This window comes from Larimichthys crocea, chromosome II (assembly GCF_000972845.2).
Source record: "Larimichthys crocea isolate SSNF chromosome II, L_crocea_2.0, whole genome shotgun sequence".
Taxonomy (NCBI): domain Eukaryota; kingdom Metazoa; phylum Chordata; class Actinopteri; family Sciaenidae; genus Larimichthys; species Larimichthys crocea.
The window spans coordinates 5185566-5209241 of NC_040012.1; the positions used below are offsets into that span (position 1 = coordinate 5185566).

Here is a 23676-nt window from a genome sequence, read left to right on the forward strand (position 1 = left end):
TGTCTTTTAATTAGTTTTATTGTTTTGTTTATTAATATTCTATTTATTTATTTTTTGTTTCCAGTTTCCTGAGTTTGCTTTTGTTTATAATAGGGTTGGGAAGTTATTGTGTGAAGCACTTTGTGTTTACATGTTGTATGCATGGAATCTGTTATACAAATAAAGTTAAAAAAACAAATAAATAAATAACTTTCTCACCAAACTCTGAAAAATGTTGACGTGTTACTAAGGTCTCCAGTAATCAAGTACAAATTTAAAGTACTTCAGGACTTTATTTCATTCAAGGCCAGTATCTATAATATACTAATAATAAAGATAATTATTTAGATGTATTTGGGTTTTTTTTAATTCCAAATAAACTATTTTAGTTTAGCAAATGCTGCATTTTGTTGTCTAAGGACTTTGTACAATGACAATAAAGGATTCACCGACAATAAAAAGTCTTCTTACACGAACAAACCTGCCTCTAACTGAATGGGATCTACTCAATTCTTCACTACTTGTCTACTGTGAGACTTCAGCTGTACTGTTGTTCTTACATGTCTGAGCCATAGATGGCAGCATTCAACAAGCTCAAAACAGATTATTAAACTTTCAAATGACACAAAAATTATTAAAAAGAGGATTATTCAGCCACATTTCACACACAAATGCTGAAATATTCACTGATTCCAGCATCTTAAATATGACGATTTACTACATATCTTTGTCATATATGATAGTAAACTAAATATCTGAGATTTTTAAACTGTTAAAACAAGAATTTTAAATATGTTTTCTCACATTTTCTAACATTTATGTGAGTTTAACTCTAGAATGAAGAAACACAAACATGTACAAACAGATATTTTTTATTTCGATATAAAAGACAGGTGCTTTTTTTTTTACAGTCTATATACACTGTTCAATGTTCAATAATAAGAAATCTCTGAATTGCTACAAAATCAGTGTAAACATTTTCTGGTTGGTCATTTTTTTTTCTTAAAAAGTCTCTGTGATGAGACAGAGTGCAGAGAACGTACTGTAAACAATGCACACCTCCCTCTCACTGAATATAACACTGATAGAAACTTTACAACAAACACGTGGAGACAAAAACAAAAAAAAGGAAACATACATATTAAAATGAAAAAAACAAAAACAGATTATGCTGTTGTCTTGATCGTTGTTAGGTTACACATATTGAAAATAACTGGTTGACACCTTTAAGTCTGCGACGAGTCACAGACGATACATTTTAGTGCAGTTTTGTGTCAGTTTAATCGTCCCGTCACTCTGTACCACAGACTGTGTGTGTTATATCTTCATACAGTCATTCAGACACAAGGTGGCAGCTCTGCTACAGTTACTCCACGCTGCACGGCTCGTGTGCAGCTGAGAAATGTAAATTCAGAAACATTTGGAGGTTTCTCAGTGGCACTTTGGTTACCAGGTAATTTAGCTGCTGATGAACACACGCCGGCACCTTTTAAAGGAAAGGCTCGACATGTCGGTGGACACAGTTATTTGCTGTTTTAAGTTAGATGAGAAGATCGACACCACAGTTTTGTGCCTGTGCACTGCAAAATCATAAGGCGAGGTGCCAGAGTATGTCAGTGAACTTTAACTCCTTACTATCCAAACAACTTCATGTTAAGGTCAAGAGGTGATCCGAGTTTTTTTGCTGTACTGGCGCCTCGGCTCCTATAAACGGTCTGCTGGCAACGATTCAGCTTTTTATGTCTCACATATTTATAGACTTGTCTTCTTTATCTTGCAACCGGATTAAAATGTTAATGCATAATACAGATCTGTTGCTTCACGTCGCACACAGAAAACACAGCTACAGTTAGCTCAGCATGGCACTCTCCGAAGAGAAGAAAAATCTGCCTACAGGCATCTCCAAAGTTCAAAAGTTACATCTTGTTTGTTTAATCCACACACAAACTGAGGTGTAATGACAAGTTGGTGTTTTTTTTACGGGAGGCTATGAACCGGAGTACTTCATGGAGTCATTGCAGAAAAGAAATAACTCATGACTGTCTGTATTTTTACATGTTGTTTTTGTACAAATGAGACAAACAACATAATGCATTAACCGAGGTTTGGAGTTACTTGTAGTTAATGGTGGATTGTTTCCAGTCTTTGTGCTAAACTAACCGTCTCTTGGCTGTAGCTACGTTTTCAGTGTACAGACGTATTGAGCTTTTCCATCTAAATTTAATTTGCCAAAATGAAGTTGTTCTGCACTGCTAGATGTGACTTTACAACCTTTTTGGTTTGTGACACCTTAAAATGAAAAGACGCAACAGTTAGAGAAAAGTCAAATATAGTTTGTGAAGGAGAAGTGAGCCCTTTTTGTTCTTTGGTATCTTCTTAATCATCTTTCATCTTGAACCCCGTTTTCAACCCTACATTGGGATCCGTTACATTATACGATCCTATTCTGACAAGTACTGTTGTTTTTCCTGGAGGCGAAGCTGCTGTGGACTGAGTTGAGTTTTAACATCAGCGGCAGAGCCAGAAAGCTATCTGACTTTGTGAGTAGATGAAACCAGCAAATAAAGCTCATAGCTCGTTCTATCCAGATCACAAATACTGTGGTCATCTCTGAATATAAAAGTCACTGCTATTTACATTTATAATTTGACCAGATTTCCACTTTGGCCTTTCATATTTGACAGTTTTCCCGCAGCTCTGCATTTAGTCAATTTTGCACTTTGGTTTGTACCGTCAAAACTCCCGCTGACATATTTTTCACATCTGTTAAGAATCAGAACAAATCTGACAGCTTCAGCCTTGAATATACAGTATGTTGTCGTTGTGATTGTCTGCCGCCACGCTTCGTACACGAGGAGAACAGCGTGATTGCGATGAGTCATCATGAGTCCAGGTAGATGGAGTAGATCTGGTTGAGGCAGCGGTCGACACCTCCTGCCTGGAAGAGGAAGCTGTCGTCTGAACCGGGAGACATGGAGTAACCGCCCCCCGCCTGACCCTGCAGGTCCTGCAACAAGTCGAACCCTGAGAGGAGGAAAAGGCTGCAGTTATTATCATAATTACTCTTTAATCAGTTAGCTACCATAATGTAACTTTTTTTAATAAAGAAGAGAGAATGGTTCGAATACACACTACAACAAAAGTTTGTGCAATGAGTTGTCCGACCACATCAGATAACAGAAGTGTTCATAGTTCTTGGCCACACTCAAAGGTGGATGAGGGTATGTGGGGAGCACATTTCCATGCGTTTCTTAGTGACGCAATTTGAAGAGAGAACTTCAAACAGTGGAGCCAGTCTCAGGGTGAAGTAGATGTGAATCTTAGATTGTTGGTATCGGAAAGTTATTGACGCAATTGTTGGAGCAAAAAAGTTTTGGTTTCAGAACAAGCAGCAACCACCGTGTCTGGGAAGTGAATCTATAACATGGAAATGCCAAAAAAACGCAGTTCCTCAAACGTCCACTTGAGGCTGGCTCCAGAAGTGAGTCAGTCTCCATAAGTCCCCATGTTCAAATGTCCAACTTCACAGCAGAAATAAACATGTTTACAGCCTGGTACAAAAAACAGTTTTGGTCACTTTAGCTCATGACAACTGTACTGAGGGTTAATTTTTATACAACTCACCTGTTCAGATTATATTAAGGCTTAAAGTTATGCAGGATTAACAGCATGGACTCTTTGATTGACAGGTGGGTGCTGTTACGCCAATGATTCACGTCTTTACCATCACACTGAGCTCCAATACAGCTGCGTCCATGTTTTATACATACATTGTTTCAGACACTCTTCTCCTTAATTGGAGAGTATAGGTGCCTTTACTTTTCTTTATCGCTGTCTTACCTGTAGAGTGAGAGGCAGCAGGGTTTGTGAAGTAACTAGCTGGTTCAAAGCCTCCATCGCTGGCCGGTTGAACCACCTTTCCTTCTCCATACACACATCCTTGGACAGAAAACGACAGACGAAAATGAGGAATGTACGCCAACAACACTGCATATAATATTGATTTGCTGATGATGCAAACGTGAGTGAGCTCTGTCGGTACCTTGCTGCTGTGAGAACACTTGTTGGTGGTTGTAGGTTTTTTGGTAGCCCTGCAGCTGGTCCGACGAGGAGCTCACAGGGCTGAACAACGATGTTGGCCTGTTCCTGTTGGCAGTACAAAAAGCTGTATTACTACTCGGCACATAACATGAAGATTTATGAGTACTCTGATTCATAAAGTCTGATACTCATAACCTTAAAGGAATAGATTTAGATGAGAGGGGATGGATTAAACACTGCATCACTGTCTGAATTATAGGACCCATGTCATAAATTACTGCACAGAAAGCTTTAGTATGTAACTTTATCATTTTTCTTTCCACTGTTTATGCGAAGCTGTAGCTTCATATTTACCCGTACAGCATTGTGTCAATCATTTCATTTAATCCAAACACAACTACAATGAAACTGACAGATTTGGAAGCTTAACTTTAAAACTAACAACTCTTTTTAAAAATGAAAGACGATGAAATCTCCTCGACGACTGTCGACAACTCAGTCCAATCATTTTTATAATGAAGCCTTTGTTTTTTCGCTTCTTTCTTCTTCTGGTTGGCTTCAGTCCCGCTGAGCTGTTCAAGGTTTCTGTCACATAGAGATGACTTCAGTGTTTCTTATTAACCTCACCACAGATTTCTGAGCCAGGAACACTTATGGTAAAATGATGTTGGTGTCATAACCAAATTATTTTGAAATGTGACAGCTGACCAAAAGGTCAAACGGTCTCAGGACAACAAATTTTGGATAAAGTCTCTCACATTTAAAGTGGTTTCTATTCTGTTTATCATCTTCAAATTGGTCACAACAACAAATCTTAGGACTGGGCTTCATGACTAATGTAGGTATAGTCATTTAAAACTAAAGTTTTGAGCATTGTCCAGTGGTAAGTATTGGCTGGCAACAGCTGCGTTATCAGACACAGACGTGTAAATACTTAAAATCGTGTACAAACTGTACAGTTTATATAAAGAATCGTTTCCACCTCGAGTCGATGGTGGTGGTGGTGGTGGGGGGGGTTAATGTAGGCCGGCTTTGTGTGTGTGTGGAGCTGTATCCTTCGCTACGCTGCAAGAATGTGCTGACTGTGCACAAACACTCTGACTCAACATGGAAACGAATGAGTCAGTGGAGCCAAGTCGACAAGAAGAAAGAAAAGCAGCCGAATATCTCTCCAAGGAGATATGCAGCTGAAACCCCCTCGTGCCTCCAATATGGTATTCGAACCAACCAACCCCCCCTTTCCGATTTCTCCTCCTTCAAAGCGTTCGCTCTCAACATTTCATGTGGCCTGAGAACTCTCCAGGATGATGTACTGTAGCATATTGGTCCCCGGAGAGCTAAATGGCCTTGGTTTCTGCTGGAGGGATTTTAGTGGGCTTCATAAACAAGCCAAGGTTTGTCAGAGATACTGATGGCTGCTGGCCCAAGTGCCTTCTATATTCACATCTGACCAGCTATAAAAAAAGGAAATGTTTGGAGATTTCTTTACATATCTATCATTTATCATCCCAGGGTCTCTTTATTACCCATTTCCCATGTCAAATGCTATTACGTTTAATTTAACAGTCTCTGCTTTCAGGGGAGAAACACAATAAAAGCCAAAATTAATCAGAAGGACTTTCTGAAACCCAAACTGATATAACTTACAGATGGCCGTGGCTTCCTATGGTAATAAAGACCAGGCTTTGTATAGGATTATGTAAACAAAGTGGGCTTTGATATAGTACGACTGTTGAAGTGAAATGTGCAGCGATGACTGCGAGCCCCAAGAATTCAACACTTCTCCGGATTCCCCCCGTCGACGGCCTCCCCTTCCTCCAAGAACCATCGGAGCTGACCTTAGCTATAAACAAGAGCGTCTGCTCCGCCGGCTTACATTCTTACGACGCTGCAACAACATAGCTGAGATGTCTGAGCCGCGGTGCCGTGCTGGGCCGATCTGTCGTTTTTTTTTTGTGTGCCCAAACTTTACAGACGCAGAGCCCACGCCTGAGGGAGCGGCTGTCAGCACGACCTCGGGAAACTGTTTCTCTGATCATATTTTACCAGCTTCATCGCTCACTTTTTCTACACCTCCTCCTCCTCCACGTCTTTCTAACTAACTACAGCCAGCTGCCCTGCTTATATCTGGAATGAGAAGAATCCTGCTCGCAGAATTTAAAGCTCTTATGTTTATATGCACATCATGCCGTACGCAACCCCGCTTTAATCCGTGGATGATTTTTAATAGGAGCAGACTCGGACTGGATCAGAGGAGGGGGATGAGTAGGCTTACTGAAGGTGCCAGCTTGTGCTCGCCAAACTGATTTTTGGCAGAGGGACGACGGCGTTACATAGAGTCACTGGATCACAAGAGGATCACGTTGAATGTATAATACAGAAGGAGATTTAATGTGATCTAAAGCGCTACCAATCAAGTACTTAGAGAAACCAGAGTAGACGTTAGAAGCACGGTAAATACAAAAAATGTGTGGACATGTCAAACACTTCGGTTAAACCGGCTATTTGGATCCGATGTCACTCGGAGCTTCTGCAAAGTAAACTTCTCTTTCCTTTAAATTGTATAATAGTGTTTCTGTGTGAGAGCCATCCTGGTTGCTGTGCCTGTATCTGATGGACACGGTGCTCCAAAAAGCAAGTTCTCCACGCCCTCTCTCTCCGACCGCAAAACACACAAACACTGTACATCACAAATACTCGCTGATGGACAAGCCTTTAACGCGGGGCCTCCGACTCCCCTCGTGTATTAAATAATTAAAAGAAGTCGAAATGGCTCGTCGTAGCCAGAGTAAACACGCGCCTGCCTATGAGGTCAGAGCTTGATGCCGGCTGTGCCGTGAAGCAAAGATAATTTACTTTCACGTGTTTAACGTCTCGCTAAGTCATTTGGGGGAAAAACAAGTGCTTGTCTGGTATTGGCTTTGGCAGAGCGTGATGTTCTGCGGGCACCAGTGGGATTCTATGACATCCTCAGTCTCTATAAAGAGACGTCAATGGACAGATTGTGCATAGTTTCAAGGAAGCTCTGGCTGATGTTGCGTTTAGGTAAGTACAGTTAAAATGTCCTAAGACACCCAAATCGAGTTAAAAGACTTTTTGGTTTATTAAAACATGGATTTACTTTGTGAACTTCACAGCTAAATGTGATGTTCTTGAAGTCAAGAAACAAGGTGACAAAAGTGAAGCAGTTGTGCGTTTATATTAGATTTCGTGTCACCTTTTCCTTCCAAGCTTGGAGGAGAAACTACACTTGTGAATAAACACAAAAGGCCCAATCTGCAGTGTTTGGTTTGTCCATTCGGGGCTACTGTAGCAACATGGCAGACTTCGTGTTAAAGGACCCATTAGCTCTGTAGATATAAAGGGCTCATTTTAAGGTAATGATTCATATTTTTTGGGGTGATTATACACTAATAAGAACAACTAATGAATATTATTTTCCATTTCTGGCAGCATACCCTCCTAAATGTTACACACTGGACCTTTAAATCAAGTCCTTTCAAGGATATTTGTCACTTTTCAGGCTTTTCAAGGCCTGTTTGAGGTTTGCACGCTCACATTTTAAAGACTTTAAAACACACGCCTATATAACGTATACTGTTAGACTGCATAACAACTAATAACAACAAGCTGGCTGTTTTCCAAGGTCAATAATAAAACCTCAAGCTCGAGCTTACATGTTTGAATTTGTGATCAGAGCCGAACAGCTCATCCAAACTCTCCTCTTAACTCCTCTGCCAAGACCTAAAGCCCCTTTGAAAACAACTCATGGAAATACTATGTGCGTTATATGTGAAGATTTTATATCATTTATTAAACCACAAAAATGTTATTTTGGCCCTTATCAACTCTCTTTTATTGGACAGACTGCCTTTGTTGTTTCTGTTTGCATCAATAAAAGTTAGTTTACAGGCAAATCTTCAATGACCAATGATTTGTGGGCCATATTGTCCAGAAACGGCTGCCCGCAAGGCTGTCAGCTGTATCTTTTTAGTCTCACTTCTACTTTTATACTGCGCTAGACAAAATTTGTCTCAGTTTACAGTACACATAAGTTCTGTGGCCTCCGAGTACCCAATCAGTGCAACCACAAAGCCATAACGCCATCTCTGGTGATAATGTCTCTGGTTTATTCAAGAATGCATACGCTCACGTCTCTCTCTCTGTTTATGGGCATGTGCTTTCCAGACAAGAGAGGCAAAGCAAAGTGACTGTGAAATCTTTTTTTCGAGTGGTGGCCATGTATTCAAGGTTGACAGAGGATTTTTCAGGATTTCTGGGACATAGCGCAGGGAGGAAACTTCACCGAGGTGTTGAGTGGTTCGAAAAATTGCATAAATGCAAAGATTTTCAGGGGGCGAACAGCAGAAAATGCACAACTTTGGGAATTGATTTCACATGCACAAGAGGAGTATAAAACTGTGGTCAGCTTTCACTATTTTTATCTGCAGTAGAAAATAGCTCCAAATGAAAACTGCCAAACGAAATCCCATTCAGCTCCATTGTATTGGGCTGGCAGCAGAAGTCCCTGTAGCAGATAACTTTAAACCTTGCCAGACACCGCTAGGAGTAAGTGGGAAAGTATGTTTTTTGTTCGTGCTTTGGATGAACTGACCATTTAAGTTTGCCTCTGGGTACGTCATTAAGCAAAATTGTTTTCCAAGAAATAAAATCTAATTTTTTTTATTTATTGTTCGACAATTGTATGAAAAGTAATTTTTCTTAATGGTTACATCACACTGTGAAGCAATAAAACAAGTGCAAAACTTGTGCGAGGGGTCTAAATTGGAAAAATAAACAAGACAATGGTTCTCCGATGCAAACTACTGTTGAACTGCCCATGCACACGGCACGCAACATCCAATTGATGTTAATAATTGTTTCAAGGAGTTATTCTAAACACACCCATGTGTTTACACTCATTTCTCCCTGTGTTATTAAAGAAAAGATTCACTTCAGGGATGCAGCATATTCAACTTTATTGATTTGCTTGCATCGCTGTCACACTCACCCCTCTCTCATGCCTTCCGGACTCGTCAGCGGAGATATTGGGCTGTTGGCGTCAAAGTTTCCCTCCAAGTTTTGATACCTGGAGCAGGTGTCTGCTGACGGTGGGAGAAACTCTGAATTTCCCCTGTTGTGGACGGCGGTGCTGTTTGAGTACACGCCTGTAAGAGAGACATAAAGTTATCCAAGGATTAGCTTGTATCTGTTTTTTTAATCAATTTATCATTTGGTGTATAAAAGAAGACAGTTGATAATGTTTATCGTAGCTTTACAAATGCCAAGTTGAAACCTCAAAGTAATTTACGATATGAAAGGCAGCAAATCCTCAAATGTTAAAAGCTCAGATTTATAGTTACAATGGAATCTGGAACTTCGGAAAATGTTACTGCAGCATATTCCACCTCTTACGTGTTTATTTAAGTAATCAACTTGATGTATGATGTATTATAAATTGCTTCTTTGGACAACCAACAACCCCCAAAAATAACCTCAAAACAATTGTGAACGATATAAAAAAAACAGCAAATCCTCAAATGTTAAGAGCTTAGATTTACAGTTACAATGAAACAATAATAAAACAACAATAAAACAGTGTTGAAGAAAAGCATTAGAGCCTTCATAGAAACGTACTGTCCCCAAAATGTGGCTAACTACACTTGTTTTATTATTTAATTCTTATTATTTTCTGTGTAAAATGGCATTTAAGTTAAGTTTCTGGTGATTAATTAATCCATTAATTGATCATATCAGCACTAAAGCATACTAATAGCTAAGGGGCTAACATATATTTAAGCCTAATTTAGCTTGTTTTGGTAAACATAGAAGCATTTTAAACACTCTGGCATGGACAGAGGAGAAGTAAATACTGTTGCATGAGTGGTTTAAGACATTTTAGTCATGAAATTAAAATTGGGAAATCCATTGTATTCAAATCCAAGATGAAAACAGCTGCTGCTCCCTGCAAAGGAACAGGCTATAAACTTTTCAGAGACAATTTTAAAGACTCCAGAGGGGGGGGTGAGTGATTGATATTAAAAACATAGTTTTTTGATGGTGTTCATTTAAAGCTGTAACTAAAATACCTGCTTGCCATAAGCAGGGCTTTCAACACTTGGCTTTGACTTTGAGTTTAAGGGTGGCTGATGATGATGGCATACCATAAATCCAACATACATACACATTGTCGGTACATACTCAACAGAAAGTCAGAAAGTTGGATAACATTTGGCCATTTTCTGATAAGGAGAAAGTCCTCTTGGGGCATTTTCAAAATTAAACACTGACATGCTTGTTTCACCCTGAATAAACATAGCTGGTAGTGTGCCGTTTGAGGCTTTTCCCTCAAAGTCTTCTGGGTAAAACTGCAAGTAGTCTGAAGTAATAGACATGGACAGCTCTCCTGGACACTCTCCCCACTCTTCTGCCAACTGAGCCTCAGTGTACCTGACAGCTTCTTGATCCCGGTTCAGCCATTGAAAGGGAAAGAAAAAGAGGCTTGGCTGGAAAACCGGTTTGGAGAAGCTGAAGGACGGGCGGGGAGAGGGCCAACTTGCCCGCAGTCAGTGCCCGGTAATTGGACAAGGTAAACACTGGCATGATGAGCTATCATCGGAGGAATGGTAGAGGAGGGAGAGGAAAAGGAGCAAATGAGGCCATGGGAGAAAATGAAAGAGACAGCTTAACAGCCCAGGTGTTTGGGCAATTACCCCTTTTCTTTGTTTTTACTCATTTCCACAGAGGTGTTGGAGGCTAAACGCAGATTTCCACTCGCTACCGTTTCATCTCGTACATACCTGTGAAGTCGTCTAAGCTCGGTAAAGGTGAGTTGTTTCCTTGGTGGGAAGAGGCCGAGCTGTGGAGATGCTGCCTCGCCAGGCAATCGCTCAAGATGTCCGATTCCAGCATTGTGTGCACTTGAACCTGCCGAACATACAAAATGAAGAAGCTTGGGATAAAAGCTTTCACGTCTGCGGGCATGCGCGGCCGCCTGCCTGCATGTAGGGATGAGAGTAATTACGTTAAAGCTGCAGCTTTAGTTGCATACAACTGTGTTTTTCTGTTGTGCAATACAACTCCCATGAAGCTAAACTTTTCTTTTGATTACATAGAGTACAGTAGATCAATTGAAAACAGGCAGTTTTCTACTGTTCATTTTTCAAAGAAATGATGCTTGAACCAGATGCCTGGTTCTCGTTTGGTCTTGCGAGCCAGCTTCTCGAGGTACAAAATCCAGAAATCTTGTTAGGCAATCTCATTCTACAATGTTCTAACAAAGTTAAGGCAAGACAATTTACTTTATTATCCAGCGTTAACGGAGCATCCCCCAGGATTTTCCAAAACAATTTAGTGACAGCTTCAGGACTCGCGAAGGACACCCAGGAACCACAAAAGAAGCATGAATAATCAGTGAAAAATGTTCGCCCAAAACCAGTGTTTATGAAGATACAGACTTCAATAGCTGTGACACATCAGTTTCGAAGAAATGTATAACCGTAAGGAGTTTATGAAGTGCATGTTCTTAATATTTCAAAGTCACATTTAGCCCCACAGGGTTTAACTGCAGCGCAGGGCGTGTTAGCCATGTCACAACTTACAAGCACACGTGGTTCTGTTTAAACCAAACAAGGCATGGGAATACACACAAAGCCCCAGTGTCACTTACGGTCCATAGAAAACAAACAAGGCCCAGATAACACCGAACAATAGGCTCCCTATTCTGACTTCCAGGGAGTGTGTGTAATACTTTGTTTTGTTGTATTTCATCCTACTGAATCATAAACATGCTTACTCTCTCCTCCACCACCTCCTCCTCCTCCTCCTCCTCTTTCTCCTCCTCCTTCTCCTGTAGCTCTCCAGAAACAAGGAGACCGCGGTGCTACCTCGAACCACAAATCTTTGAAAGGCAAGAACCATTTAACTTTGTCCTTATTATTAAACTCAATTATAAAAGCGTGAACAACTTCCATACTATCTCGAGCTCACAGGGCTCCGTGCCTGGCCCACTTCTTTTTACTATTTGTATCATTAATTTGGGTCGAGGCGTAAAAGACGCTCTTTTTTCATTTGTATGCCAATGATACAGTTATTTACTGCAGTGAGTCAACCCTTGTTAAAGCTGTTGGACAAAGTGCTTTTATTGTTGTACAGCTTGAAACTGTAGCTTGTTCTCAATGCTGACAAAACTAATTGCATGTCAAGAGTAGCAGAAAGGTTATCGAAAGGGTTAACTCCAATAAATACCTGAGCGATGATTCCCTGACTTTTAAGCCACTTTTATCTTCTCTTATAAACTTTGGTGTAGCGTCATAGCAACCATACACCTAAAATGCAATGCAATACAAGTCTAAGTCATTGTCAAGGAGATGTCTTCTGTGGTATCTAAATGCATTTCTGATGCCTGTCTCATATTTATCCAATCATTGACTACATTGGTCTCATCTGTCAGTGAGTAACGCTTCTTCTGTGCCAAATATACCGATTTTATACAATTTGTTTTACAACTGTATAAATATTCTGTCAAACAGCATTTTCAGTGTCCTAAAACAGCATTGGAAGATCATCTGAGACCAGGACAACTGATGCAGCAGATGGCTCGTAAAGCTAGGCAAGCCATGGTCGCAACGGGGTTACAGCAAACACAGGTGCATTTAATTGTCGGCAATTTGAATATTATGACAAGATCAATGGACGCCAATGTCGTGCCATACACCAGCTGTGGCTCGAAGGTAGAGTGGGTCGGTGGTTCGGTTGCATGAGGTGAACGTTGGTCACACCAAATCCTGACTTTTATTTCAACTCATAAAAAACATTGGTGCAAAACAAAAGTGTTGTGTTTATATTTTTGTTCTCTGTGGTTTATGAGGGCAACGTGGCCAATAAAAGTACCCCCAAAAATAAAAGTAATAACAATTTGGTTTATAAAAAGCTAAAATAGTTTTTATAAACTCCTTTTTGTTTTACTGTGTTTGTATTTACAGCCACTTCTTCTAAGCCCCACTACTGCTTTCTGCTGTTCCACCACATCCGATCTAATATAATCAAAACTAATCCATTTTAAGAGCCACAAGAAGGTTTTTATTAAAGATGTTGTAATACTGGTTATCCAAGCAGTGATCTGCTCTCAGTTAATCTCCGTCCAATATATTAAAAAAACAAACTATTGTTACCTTGACCTCTCTCTCCTGAAGGCCTTTGGCTGAGTGAGCTTTGACGTGCTTTCGTAGCGAGCTGGGGTCGGTGTAGCGTTTGGTGCATCCTGGGATCTGACAGGCGTACGGCTTCTGTGAATGACGAGAGAGGAGGTGAAGAAGTGAGGAAAAGAAACAAGGAGAAGAAATACAGAAAGAGATACTGTCATGTAGTCAGAGGTGTGTCTTTTTAATGTCCAAAAGATCTGACACACCCATCACGGATACTTGTACTAACTCTGTTGAGGTACATTCAGATTCATTAAACTTCTTTGTGCCACTGTTTTGTGGCATAAATTGTGAGCCAGGCTCAAATTTAGAAGCTGGGTACATGAAATAAACAAAACCAGAACACAACATGTAGAGCGTCAAAGTTTAGTCCATGAATCCACCTGGATAGTGTCAGGCTGACTGGTCCAATTGTCTGATTGGCATCGTTTTTGTTTGGCAGACAAACCAGACAACCGCCACTCAAACTAACGGAAAAATTTGCGCCAGAGCAGTCCTGGATCTTGTCTGAGTGGACCCTTATTTATACATATATGTATAAATAAATGTATCATTTGCTGCTTTGATTCACTTGTCATTTCACCATCGATCGTTGTTGTTGATTATGTTGTCAACAGCTTTTAACGTAACTTTTTATCAAGAGAATGAAGTACTGCAGTAAAAGGGGTGGCTGTGGCTCGGAGGGAGAGCGGGTTGTCCACCAATCAGAAGATTTGCGGTTCGATCCCCTTCAGTCTGTTTGTCGAAGTGTCCTTGGGCAAGATATTGAACCCCAAGTTGCTTGCCATCGTTGTATGAATGGTTAGCTCTCTTACTTTCTACTCCTACTCCACGATTTCAGAGGGAGATATTGTAGTTTGTACTTTCATTTATTTACTCTGGAGCACTTTGAGTTCTCTGGTGAACCTTTTTCAGTTCAAAGATCTTTGGGAATGCAAAAAATAACTCTTTAAGTCACAACTGCAGCACTTTTTGGTACTTTGAAGAACCTTTTTTATGTTATATAATCTTTTTTCTTCCTTTTAAAGGTTCTTTGTCGTACTGATTTAAGTCTTCTTAAGTCCCCATTTGCAACAGTGTGACCTGGTTTAAAACCAACAAACAAACCGTTTAAACACCTTTTTTTGTGTGTGAATCTGAAGCATGTACAACCTTAACTAATTTCTGACTAATTTCTTTATTAAAGAAATTGACCACCAAACTGGACATTTATTGTTGCAATAAAGCTCATTTTTAAGATCCACAAGAACAAAAAAATACCAAACAAGCTGAAATCCACAACACATCCATACGTTTATTAATTTTTGAGTATTTAAGGTGTTACAAACCCTCTATTATATACTTGTACCCTAAGCTTTCATACTTCAACATTCATGCTCAGTTTATACAGTCAGAGTGGATATGATGTCAAACCCAAAATATGTTTACAAATAACAGTACAAGGTCAACTGAGTCACATCCAGATGGTTTATAGGCATGATACTGCGTACAGTAGTTCTGTGTATCAGACACACAAACATTTAGGATAAATGCTATAAAAGTGGTTACTTAGCGTGACAACCGCACTAACAGAGAAAAGGAAGGACATGCAGATCATGTAAACACTCGACGTAACGTAGCGACTCGAGTGAAAATGGAGAGTATTTACCTTTCGTCTGCAGGCATAGGGAGAGGAAGAGAGAGAGAAGAGTTAAGAGGAAGCGCTCAGTGTACAGATTCCTCCCGTTCAGCCATAAATCACTTTATTCATGAGGTGAACTTTAGATCAACATCTACCTGCAATCAGCGTGTAAATGAAAGAGCATTTATTTCATCAAGTGGAGTAAACATTTTATGGAAATAAAGAAATGAGTTATGCTGAGATTAAAGCAAATCGCAGACAGAGAGAGTTTATTTTGCTGGTAGAAATAAGGCTGCGCTCATTTCAAAATAAAAGACAATCACAATAAACAACATGCTTTGAAATATAATCAAATTGTAAACAAGTTTTCTTGAGGAAAAGGATTCAGTCCTTACATACAGGTGAAGTGTGTTCACTTGGATTTACTGAAATGGAAATCGTGTCACTTGTATTTCACAATTTTATCAAAGGTCTAAGTTTAGATGAGTAAATGAGCTCATTTCCAAGAATCTGATTCATTCCAGGTTTTCCCCTTGTTTCATTACTGAGTGTTTAACCAGGTGGAGTGAATTAAGTTTTCATGAAAACACATGTACAGTATTTAGCTGGATCTGGTAAGCTTAAGTACCGGAATCTGACCATTACAAATACAAAATAATGACCTACATAGTGGCAGCAGAGATTTAACGGTGATATTTTGCTTGTCTTCCAGTTCTTGTTTAATTAAATGATCCCAAATTGACCCAGCAAAGATTAGAAGTATTCAATAGGAGAAGTCAGTATGATTTGTGTGAGGCATGTTCAAGAAAAAACGGGACAAGATTAATGTATATCCAACTGCATGGACTCATCATGGGCCCGGGGGGCTGCATCCCATATCTCAGCTGAGAGAGAGAGAGGCGTGGTACACCTTGGACAAGTCATAAGTTCATCACATCTACACACACCTATGGAGAATTTAGAGTCACTAATTAACCTATTAAGACCTGGGGAAACATGCAAACACACTGGTGCACTGCTGTGCCTCCCAGATTAATGTATATAAATCACTGTAATTCTGTTAAAGAGAGCTGTGCTTAGCATCACCATGAAGAACCACTTTGAAGGTTCTGACTCAGACCTTTATCCATATTTAAAAACCCAACATAATATACAAGTACAGCTGAAACAATTCGTCTTATCAAATGTGAAGATTTGCTTATAAGTGTCTTTTTTTAAATCATTTTGAGGTTTCTAAAATCTACAGTCCTCGCTCTGTGAAAAAACAAAGTTTATCTGAAGGTATTACTCAGACTTACTCAGAGTAAGTATGAGTAAGTTAGATCAAAATGTCCTAACAATCGATTGTGTAATAAAAAAGATTTTCGAATGTACAAACGTATGATAAGACCGGGATGTTGGCTTGGGAATAATAGTGACTTATGTTACTTGTTGCTGTCTGTTTTCTCGATCTTTGTCCCAAATCGTTCCTGTAATGACATAAATGCGTTTTAAATGACTCTAACATGGATGTGGCATCACATCGAGTACTCGTACACAGTGCCCAACGTTACGATCTACCAGAAATTGGGAAATCACGCTCTTATGAAACTGTTACTGAACAATATTCCCCGGGAGGCGAGCTCGGCGCCTCCCGTTGAACTCTACTGTCCTCGAATGCTGATACAGATTTCAGAGTGATTGCATGCAAGGTCAGCAGGAAAAGTGAGGACATAAATTAATGAACATGACAGTGTGCAATTATGTGTCAAAATTATATAAATACTGAAATGCATCAATGGAGAGGGGCTTTTAAACAAAGCTTTTCCTGTGTGATGTTGCAATTCAAGATGTTTTGATGGAAACGATTTAACTCAAAGTGACAAAGAAGTCAAAGTCTAAACAAGCTGAACGGAGAACTGAAAGCAGTTTTTCATTTGCTGCTTTCATTCACTCGTCATTTCATCATCGATCGTCGTGTTGATTCTGCTGTCAGCGGCTTTTGACTCAACTCTTTATCAAGAGAATCATGACTGTCTTAAAAACAGATGGATGGAACCGAGTTAATTCACTCAAGTGCTGCAATAAAGTACAAACTTTGGGAGTCTTCTCTGTTACTTTCGACTTCTGCTCCATCATTTCTTCAAACCGCTTGGATGTTCTGACTCAGACCTTTATTCATGTTTAAACGCAACATAATACACAAGCCGAATGTGAAGATTTGCTGCTTTTGATTGAATTTTTTAAAATAATTCTTTGTTGTGCAAAAATACATTTCAAAGTTTATCTGAAGGTATTACGATATAGCAAAGAGAGAGCAGAATAAGTTTTATACTAAAAAGACTGGAACATATGGAAGCCCTGTGCAGTCATGCATTCATACATATCATTTCCTCAGTTTTCTCGTGATGAAGAATTAATTTAATTAGTTTTTTAACGTAGTTATCGCGTTAGCTCGGGATAACAACATTTGTTATTTCAAGATAATGACATAAATAACTTGAGCTCCTGAGAAAACAGATGAAATGAACTCTCTTTATCACGAGAAAACTGAGGAAATAAAACATATGAATGCATGACCGCTTAGAGTTTCTGTAGGATGGGATTACAAAACCTGTTTTAAGAGTCATATGTAGTTCACGTAGTACTAACTCATACCAAACAGCCACTTACAGAGTGAAAATGATTAAATATATTGTAGGATAGTAAGTACATTAACATGTAAGCAACATTTAAATGTTGTAGTAAATCCAGTTGGACCTTTTAACAACTTTATACTTCAACTTTATACTTCATAACAATAAGCTGATCATTGTTAGTGACGTACAAAGTATAAAGATTTTGAAAACAAGCAAAGTAAAGTGTTGCTTTCTGAGTTCTGGGTAATTATGATGATGTTTGTAAGTACGTAATATGAAATACATTTTCCTGATAATACTTTCATAGCTTAACTTCAGTAACATTGCCAGTGCAGGTACTTTAACTTGTACCAGAGTATTTTTACTGTGTAGTATTAGTACTGCGATCTGAATACTTCCTCTGTTATTGACTTGAGGTAACAATAATCATGCAGAAACTGCTGTGAGGTGGCTGTTTATCCTGGTTAAAAGAGCAAAAACCCTGAGTGAGCTGCAAGTTCCTGTTGAGACTAAAATCTTTATGGAAACAAATCCATCATGACACTGTATCATGTATAATATTCTAAATAATATATAATATTAGTAACACAATACAAGTCATTTAGTCAAATTTAAATAATTTGTATTGACACCGGCCTTTTCCTGGCTGGTTGTTCGACAATATTCAGCGATATTATTTACATTCAGACAGTTCTCCGCTGGGCCTCCGTGATGGCGCCAGATGTGTCTGATTCCTGATTTGTGACGCAACTGCGAAGCCGCTATTAGCCAGCGTGAAACCACAAAAAGGAGAAAATAACTCTCTCGTCTTGTTGTAATAACACTGGAGTGCAACGCACAGCTCCATCTCACCCGCGTAATAAGAGATCTGATTTGCTGAATTACTGCTTAAGTCCTCATTGCTTGTCAGCAGAAGTAAAAATAACTGTGGTTTATAGGATAAATCCACAGCAGGTATGTAGTTTCACAATCCTAAAGAATGCTCACATTGTATATTAGGCATAGACGAGAGGAAACACAGGAACAGTGGCACCTTAAATTAAAGTGATTTCATGTGTTTAGTGCATCAACTCATTATAAAGAAAGCTGTGTATTTCAAACCAACAGCAGTGTGAGGTTTTATACGGCAAAACATGTAAATGTTCTGGTTTACTTCATGCAGATAGGAACAGTGATCGAAGAGGTAGATCTCCCATATCATTCTTCCACGTCAAAACCGACCACACCCACTATGAAACTTGACCGTCGGCAATTTAGTCGGAGGTTCAGGTAAGCTCACACCGACAGATTTTTTCCACTTTCAACCTTCCAAACCCCTCAAAATGACGATGACTCATTAGACAGAGATTTTCACATATGCAGTGGTGCCGCATGGTAAAGGCAGAAATACCACAATGCAAAAATAAATGAACTCAAAAATACTCAGACTTTTACGTTTTAAATCAACTTTGTGTAGCTTTACTACCAAAAAAAACAACAACAAAAAAAAAAGATTTAAGAATTTAAAATCATGTTGATGTAAGTGTAATCAGTTTGTGTTCCTGATACGTAACGCTTTAAGTCACACACCACCAACTATTTCACTGATTTTGGTGAAAATGTTGCTTTAATGTTGCTTGTTGCTTTCTTTCTCTCTGTATTTTGGAGACATATTTTAGAGATTAATGTTTTAAAGGATAGGTTGGTTCAAGTGCCCATACGAACACTGAAACATGAACTAATTTATATACTGCTGAAGGGTTTATTATACTTTATAACAATCCATCAAATGTATAAGCTGATCGTGTGTTTTTTTTTCACTTATTACTGCATCAGTGAAATAAAAAGTGCAAAAATTGCTTGGGAAATGTCATGAAGTAGAAATGGAAACACTAATAAAAACTTTACTTAAGCTCAGTACTTTGACCAATGGACATGAAAGAAACCGTCATGGAAAGAGACACAATACTGGCGTGATATCTGGCAACCTCGTGCACAAGAGGGAGCACTGGTGAATTTAAGAGTTTGGATTTCAAGCAACGTGAGTGTTTTCTGTTTTCTCTCAGGGAGCATCAGCGGTGGATTTCATAACCTTAATTTATGACACTCGCTCCCACTCCTTCGTATCCCCTGATACATTTTCCCATTTTCATCGTTTAAGGGTTATTCTGTTGCCTGTTTTATAAAGTTTGACAGCGGAAAAGCACAACGTGACAAGGTGTTGAGTCGATACTTTCAATTTAATTCATGCCGTATGAAACCTCTTTGATTTCCACATTCACTCATCTGTGCATTTGGCACGAGCGTGCAAACTCATCGCCTTTCAGTGCAATTTGTCGTTCCGAAGGAGAAAAATGGCACCCTAGTGATTTGTGCAACATGGGCACGCGTGTTGCACTCAGAGGGTAACTACACCCTGCTCGAATCCTTCGTCCAAGTAAGGGAGCAACGACTGCAGGAGGCCTCGAGTGATCCATGTCTTACAGTGGCCTTAATCAAGTGAGCAAGACACACACTTAATCCTGCTGCACCTCTGGCAGTCTGGCAAAGTTATGAGCCAAGTTACCAACATGTAATTTTATTAAATCTGAATAACAAAGAGCTTGTCTGAAAGGGTTTGATCAAAGGTGATGCAATTCATAAAACAATGATGAGTGTAGTGTGGATGGCCGTGTACTGACCGTGTCCAGATGTGTGCGCTGGTGTTTGGCCCGGTCGCTCGAGTTGCTAAAGGCTTTGAGGCAGCCGGGATGCTGGCAGATGTACGGTTTCTCTCCGGTGTGGCTCCTCAGGTGAATCTTCAGGTTCTCCAGACGCGAGAACGCCTTGGTGCAGCCCTCAAACTGACAAAGAGAACATAATCGCATGACTACATGACACGCCCAGCAAGTTAATGTAGAAACAGGTTGTTATTTCAGGGCTTAATGCAGCTGTAATTAATATTTCTATATTAACGATGGGTTAAATTACTGTTACTCCTAATGGTAAACAAAGTCAACTCTGCAGCTCTATGGGGCGTTTTAGTGTCTTTTAGCTCATTGTTTTGGGTTTCTAGCTAACTGTTTTGGTTCACTCTCACCATTCTCAACACTCTAGTTTCCAGCCAGTCCAGTCCAGCCACAGAAGATGGACAGAGTTAGCAACTAGCTGGAGAAAATATTGAAGAATTTAGCATCAAAACAGCCGGATATTTTCCTGAAGAGCTGGTGGAGGCCAAAACAGAGCTAAAGGAAGAGTGAATTTTTGACATCAACCTAAACTTCTGAGCTGGACGACAGTGTCGCCTGTCATGAGGACGAATACATTTATGATGCTCGATGAAAAACAAACCACAAGTAGCATTTATACTGACACCCAACTGATTTTACTGTGTAACTACTATACTTGATGCATATTTTTAAGTTATAGACTGTGGAACAACCAGGAACAAAAAGTAACAATACAAAATGCAAAGTGTTTTGAACTACATTGGACCTTTAAGTAATTTATATTCACACAGACCATAGTTTCATCTCACTTGATACAAATCAAGCATGGTGGCCTGTAACTAATACGTGATAAAATCCCATTTTTACATTACAGATTAGTGATCTTGAAGTCTGATCCAGTACTAATAACTTGTAAAGAGGAATTATACAGTATATAAATTCAGACATTTCAGGTTATTGAATCATAAAACTTCAGGTGATGGCCTATTCCCAAAAAGCAAATCGGAACAAAACCACACACACTCACACACACACACACCAGACTGTGGTAGGTAATGTTAAAAACGTTTCTGTTGGACTCGAGCCAGACAAGAAGCAAATATCAGAGTCAGCAGGCTACAAGCTGCAGGCCGTAAAAAAATCAGCGCTTTTATAACTTTACTTAAACTGTGTCACGTTCAATCTCAAAACTTTCAGACTTAAAATGTTTTCCACGTCAAAGTTTAAATGGAAATGTTTGTTAAAGTTTGGTTTAACACATTTAAATAATGGCAATTACATCATAAAATACGTCGATACAAGCAACAACAAAGAAATTAAATTTCATTCCTATCAACACACAAAACAACTGGACAGCAATACATTAAACAATCAAACTATAAGATGTAGTTTATATAACTGTAGTGATTAAGATAGTTTCCAATTTCCAAGTATCCAATTTATAATATAAAGACATAAAATTTGTGTTTATTAAAGGGTAAGATGACATACATTAGATTAACGCCTCGAATATTTTAGAGATATTAGATCACGGTCTAATTTTTAATTAAATACAAGAATGCTTCATCCTTTTTAAATGAATCCAGAGAGAAATATGGAAACGTTTGTTTTTCTACCTAATATTCATTCCAGGGTTGTTGTTTTTTTATTAGGTCTCACTAATGAGTCAGTAAATGTCAGTCACCTCATTTAGTTTAATAAGTCTGTACATAAAAACACACTACATCATTGTCATTAATTAATCCAAGGCATTAAACCGCCTCGACAAAAGAACAAAAGACTTAGAAGAAACCCATAACCATAATTAACTGCACAACTACAGGTATTACCACACATAGAGAACAGATTAAGACTTTTCGTGTCGTTATTTAACTTGTGTCAGATTTAACATGTTGCAGCTTCATGCGAGCTGAGCTGAGAGGACAAACATCGGTTTGAGCTGTTTGAAAGGAGGTAATGTCCCATCAGTCTTGCTTGCCAATCTGCCCCATGGCTACTGTAGTTAAAACATTATTTAATAAGAAATCAAACAAATGTAAGCTTACACTCACGAATATATATGGCTCCTGAACAGAAACAGATTTCTGAAGTACAGTTTATAGTTTATGTCCGGCTACTTTATGTGTGTTCTTCACTAAAAGAATAATGTTTCCTTTTCAAAGACGGGAAGGGAAAGTTTACCCTGCACTTTTATATTTAGTCTGTTGTAAATCAGTGCTGTCATGTGTCCTGTTTATCATTTTAATCATTTGATTTTTTTAAAGCCTTGTACTTAAAGAACAAAGCTGACAATTATCTATATTTGGGGCATTGTCGGGAATTGTTCCCATGAAAAAAACAAACACCAAAAACCGTCAATGTGTTTGCAGCAGCGTGGTTATGTGTTTGAGACGAGGTGCAGCAGTTCATTGCAGGAAGGTTGGTGCACCTGAGAGTATTTGGGCTTAGTGTTAATTGGCCATGTGGGACACGAGTGACATGTGTTTGAATACCACCGTGGGTCCAGGGAGAAAACGTAAGTTGGTGGAGGCAGGTGCCAGGCTAACGGAGGGAACGAAACAGAAAACTGTCCACTGAGAGAGGCCTGCAAATGTAGAGACTGCGACTAGATTCATGTTGAGATTATTTCCCATCCTGCACATGGTGGAAATTTACAAGGAGAACAACTGTTGAACAATGGAGCAGAAACAAAAGCAGCTTTTTGTGTGCATTTCAAGGGCTGCAGCAGTTTATGTCTTTTTTTCCCCACTCAATCATAGTACAAATGGGAGGACACGTCAAAGAGGCACTATTGCTCACTCCTCCAAATTCTACGGCCCTACAGAGACTTCACAATCTGGTGCCTCCACGATTTCTACTGTGAAGCCAATCACCTGGTTTCTGATGGTGCTGGGGAGAGCACTCCCATTGGTTGTTGACACTGTTCACTTAATTAACATCACATCAGACCCGATCTGTAACTGTTTATCCTCATCAGGGTCACGGTGGGGCTGGAGCCTATCCCAGCTGACTTTGGGGCGAGAGGTTGGGAGCACCCTGGACAAGTCGAAACTAAAACCCTCCACTAATATATATATAATACAAATTTGGTGCTTTAGTGAGTTTTAACATCTAATATTTAAATCTAGGCAACTGGACTTCTGATTGACTGGTGGGGTGTTTAGCCTGAGTGGGATTGTTAGTGCTCGTTGTTGCTGCGATGACTGTTGTCTGAGACGCTATGGTCACCTGAGGTTCGGTGTGAACGACAGTCGTTAAGGTCACCCTACAGTCATTAAGGTCACCTGAGGTCCAGTGTGAATGACAGTCGTTAAGGTCACCTGAGGTCCGGTGTGAATGACAGTCGTTAAGGTTACCCTACAGTCGTTAAGGTCACCTGAGGTCCAGTGTGACTGGTCGTTGGAGTCACATGAGGCCACATCAGACCTCCAGATTTAACTCTTCTCAAAGGAAGATGACCTGAAAGACTTTGTTTGTAACTGCTCTTTACACAAAGAAGATGAGTGGGATAACATAATTTTTCTGTT

At 39.4% G+C, this 23676-nt stretch overlaps 1 protein-coding gene across 1 annotated transcript in view; it reads right to left on the reverse strand.

The window, feature by feature from the left end:
* Nucleotides 1–835: 835 nt before the first annotated feature.
* Nucleotides 836–23676, reverse strand: part of glis1a (GLIS family zinc finger 1a) — a 47320-nt gene continuing 24479 nt past the window's right edge. The window contains exons 3-9 of the mRNA XM_019265866.2: nt 20123–20284; nt 13194–13307; nt 10821–10947; nt 9032–9188; nt 4022–4125; nt 3820–3918; nt 836–3003 (exon numbers count right to left, since the gene is read on the reverse strand). Coding sequence (XP_019121411.1) covers nt 2861–3003; nt 3820–3918; nt 4022–4125; nt 9032–9188; nt 10821–10947; nt 13194–13307; nt 20123–20284 — 906 coding nt within the window. The 3' untranslated portion in view covers nt 836–2860. The remainder of the gene's footprint in view (nt 3004–3819; nt 3919–4021; nt 4126–9031; nt 9189–10820; nt 10948–13193; nt 13308–20122; nt 20285–23676) is intronic.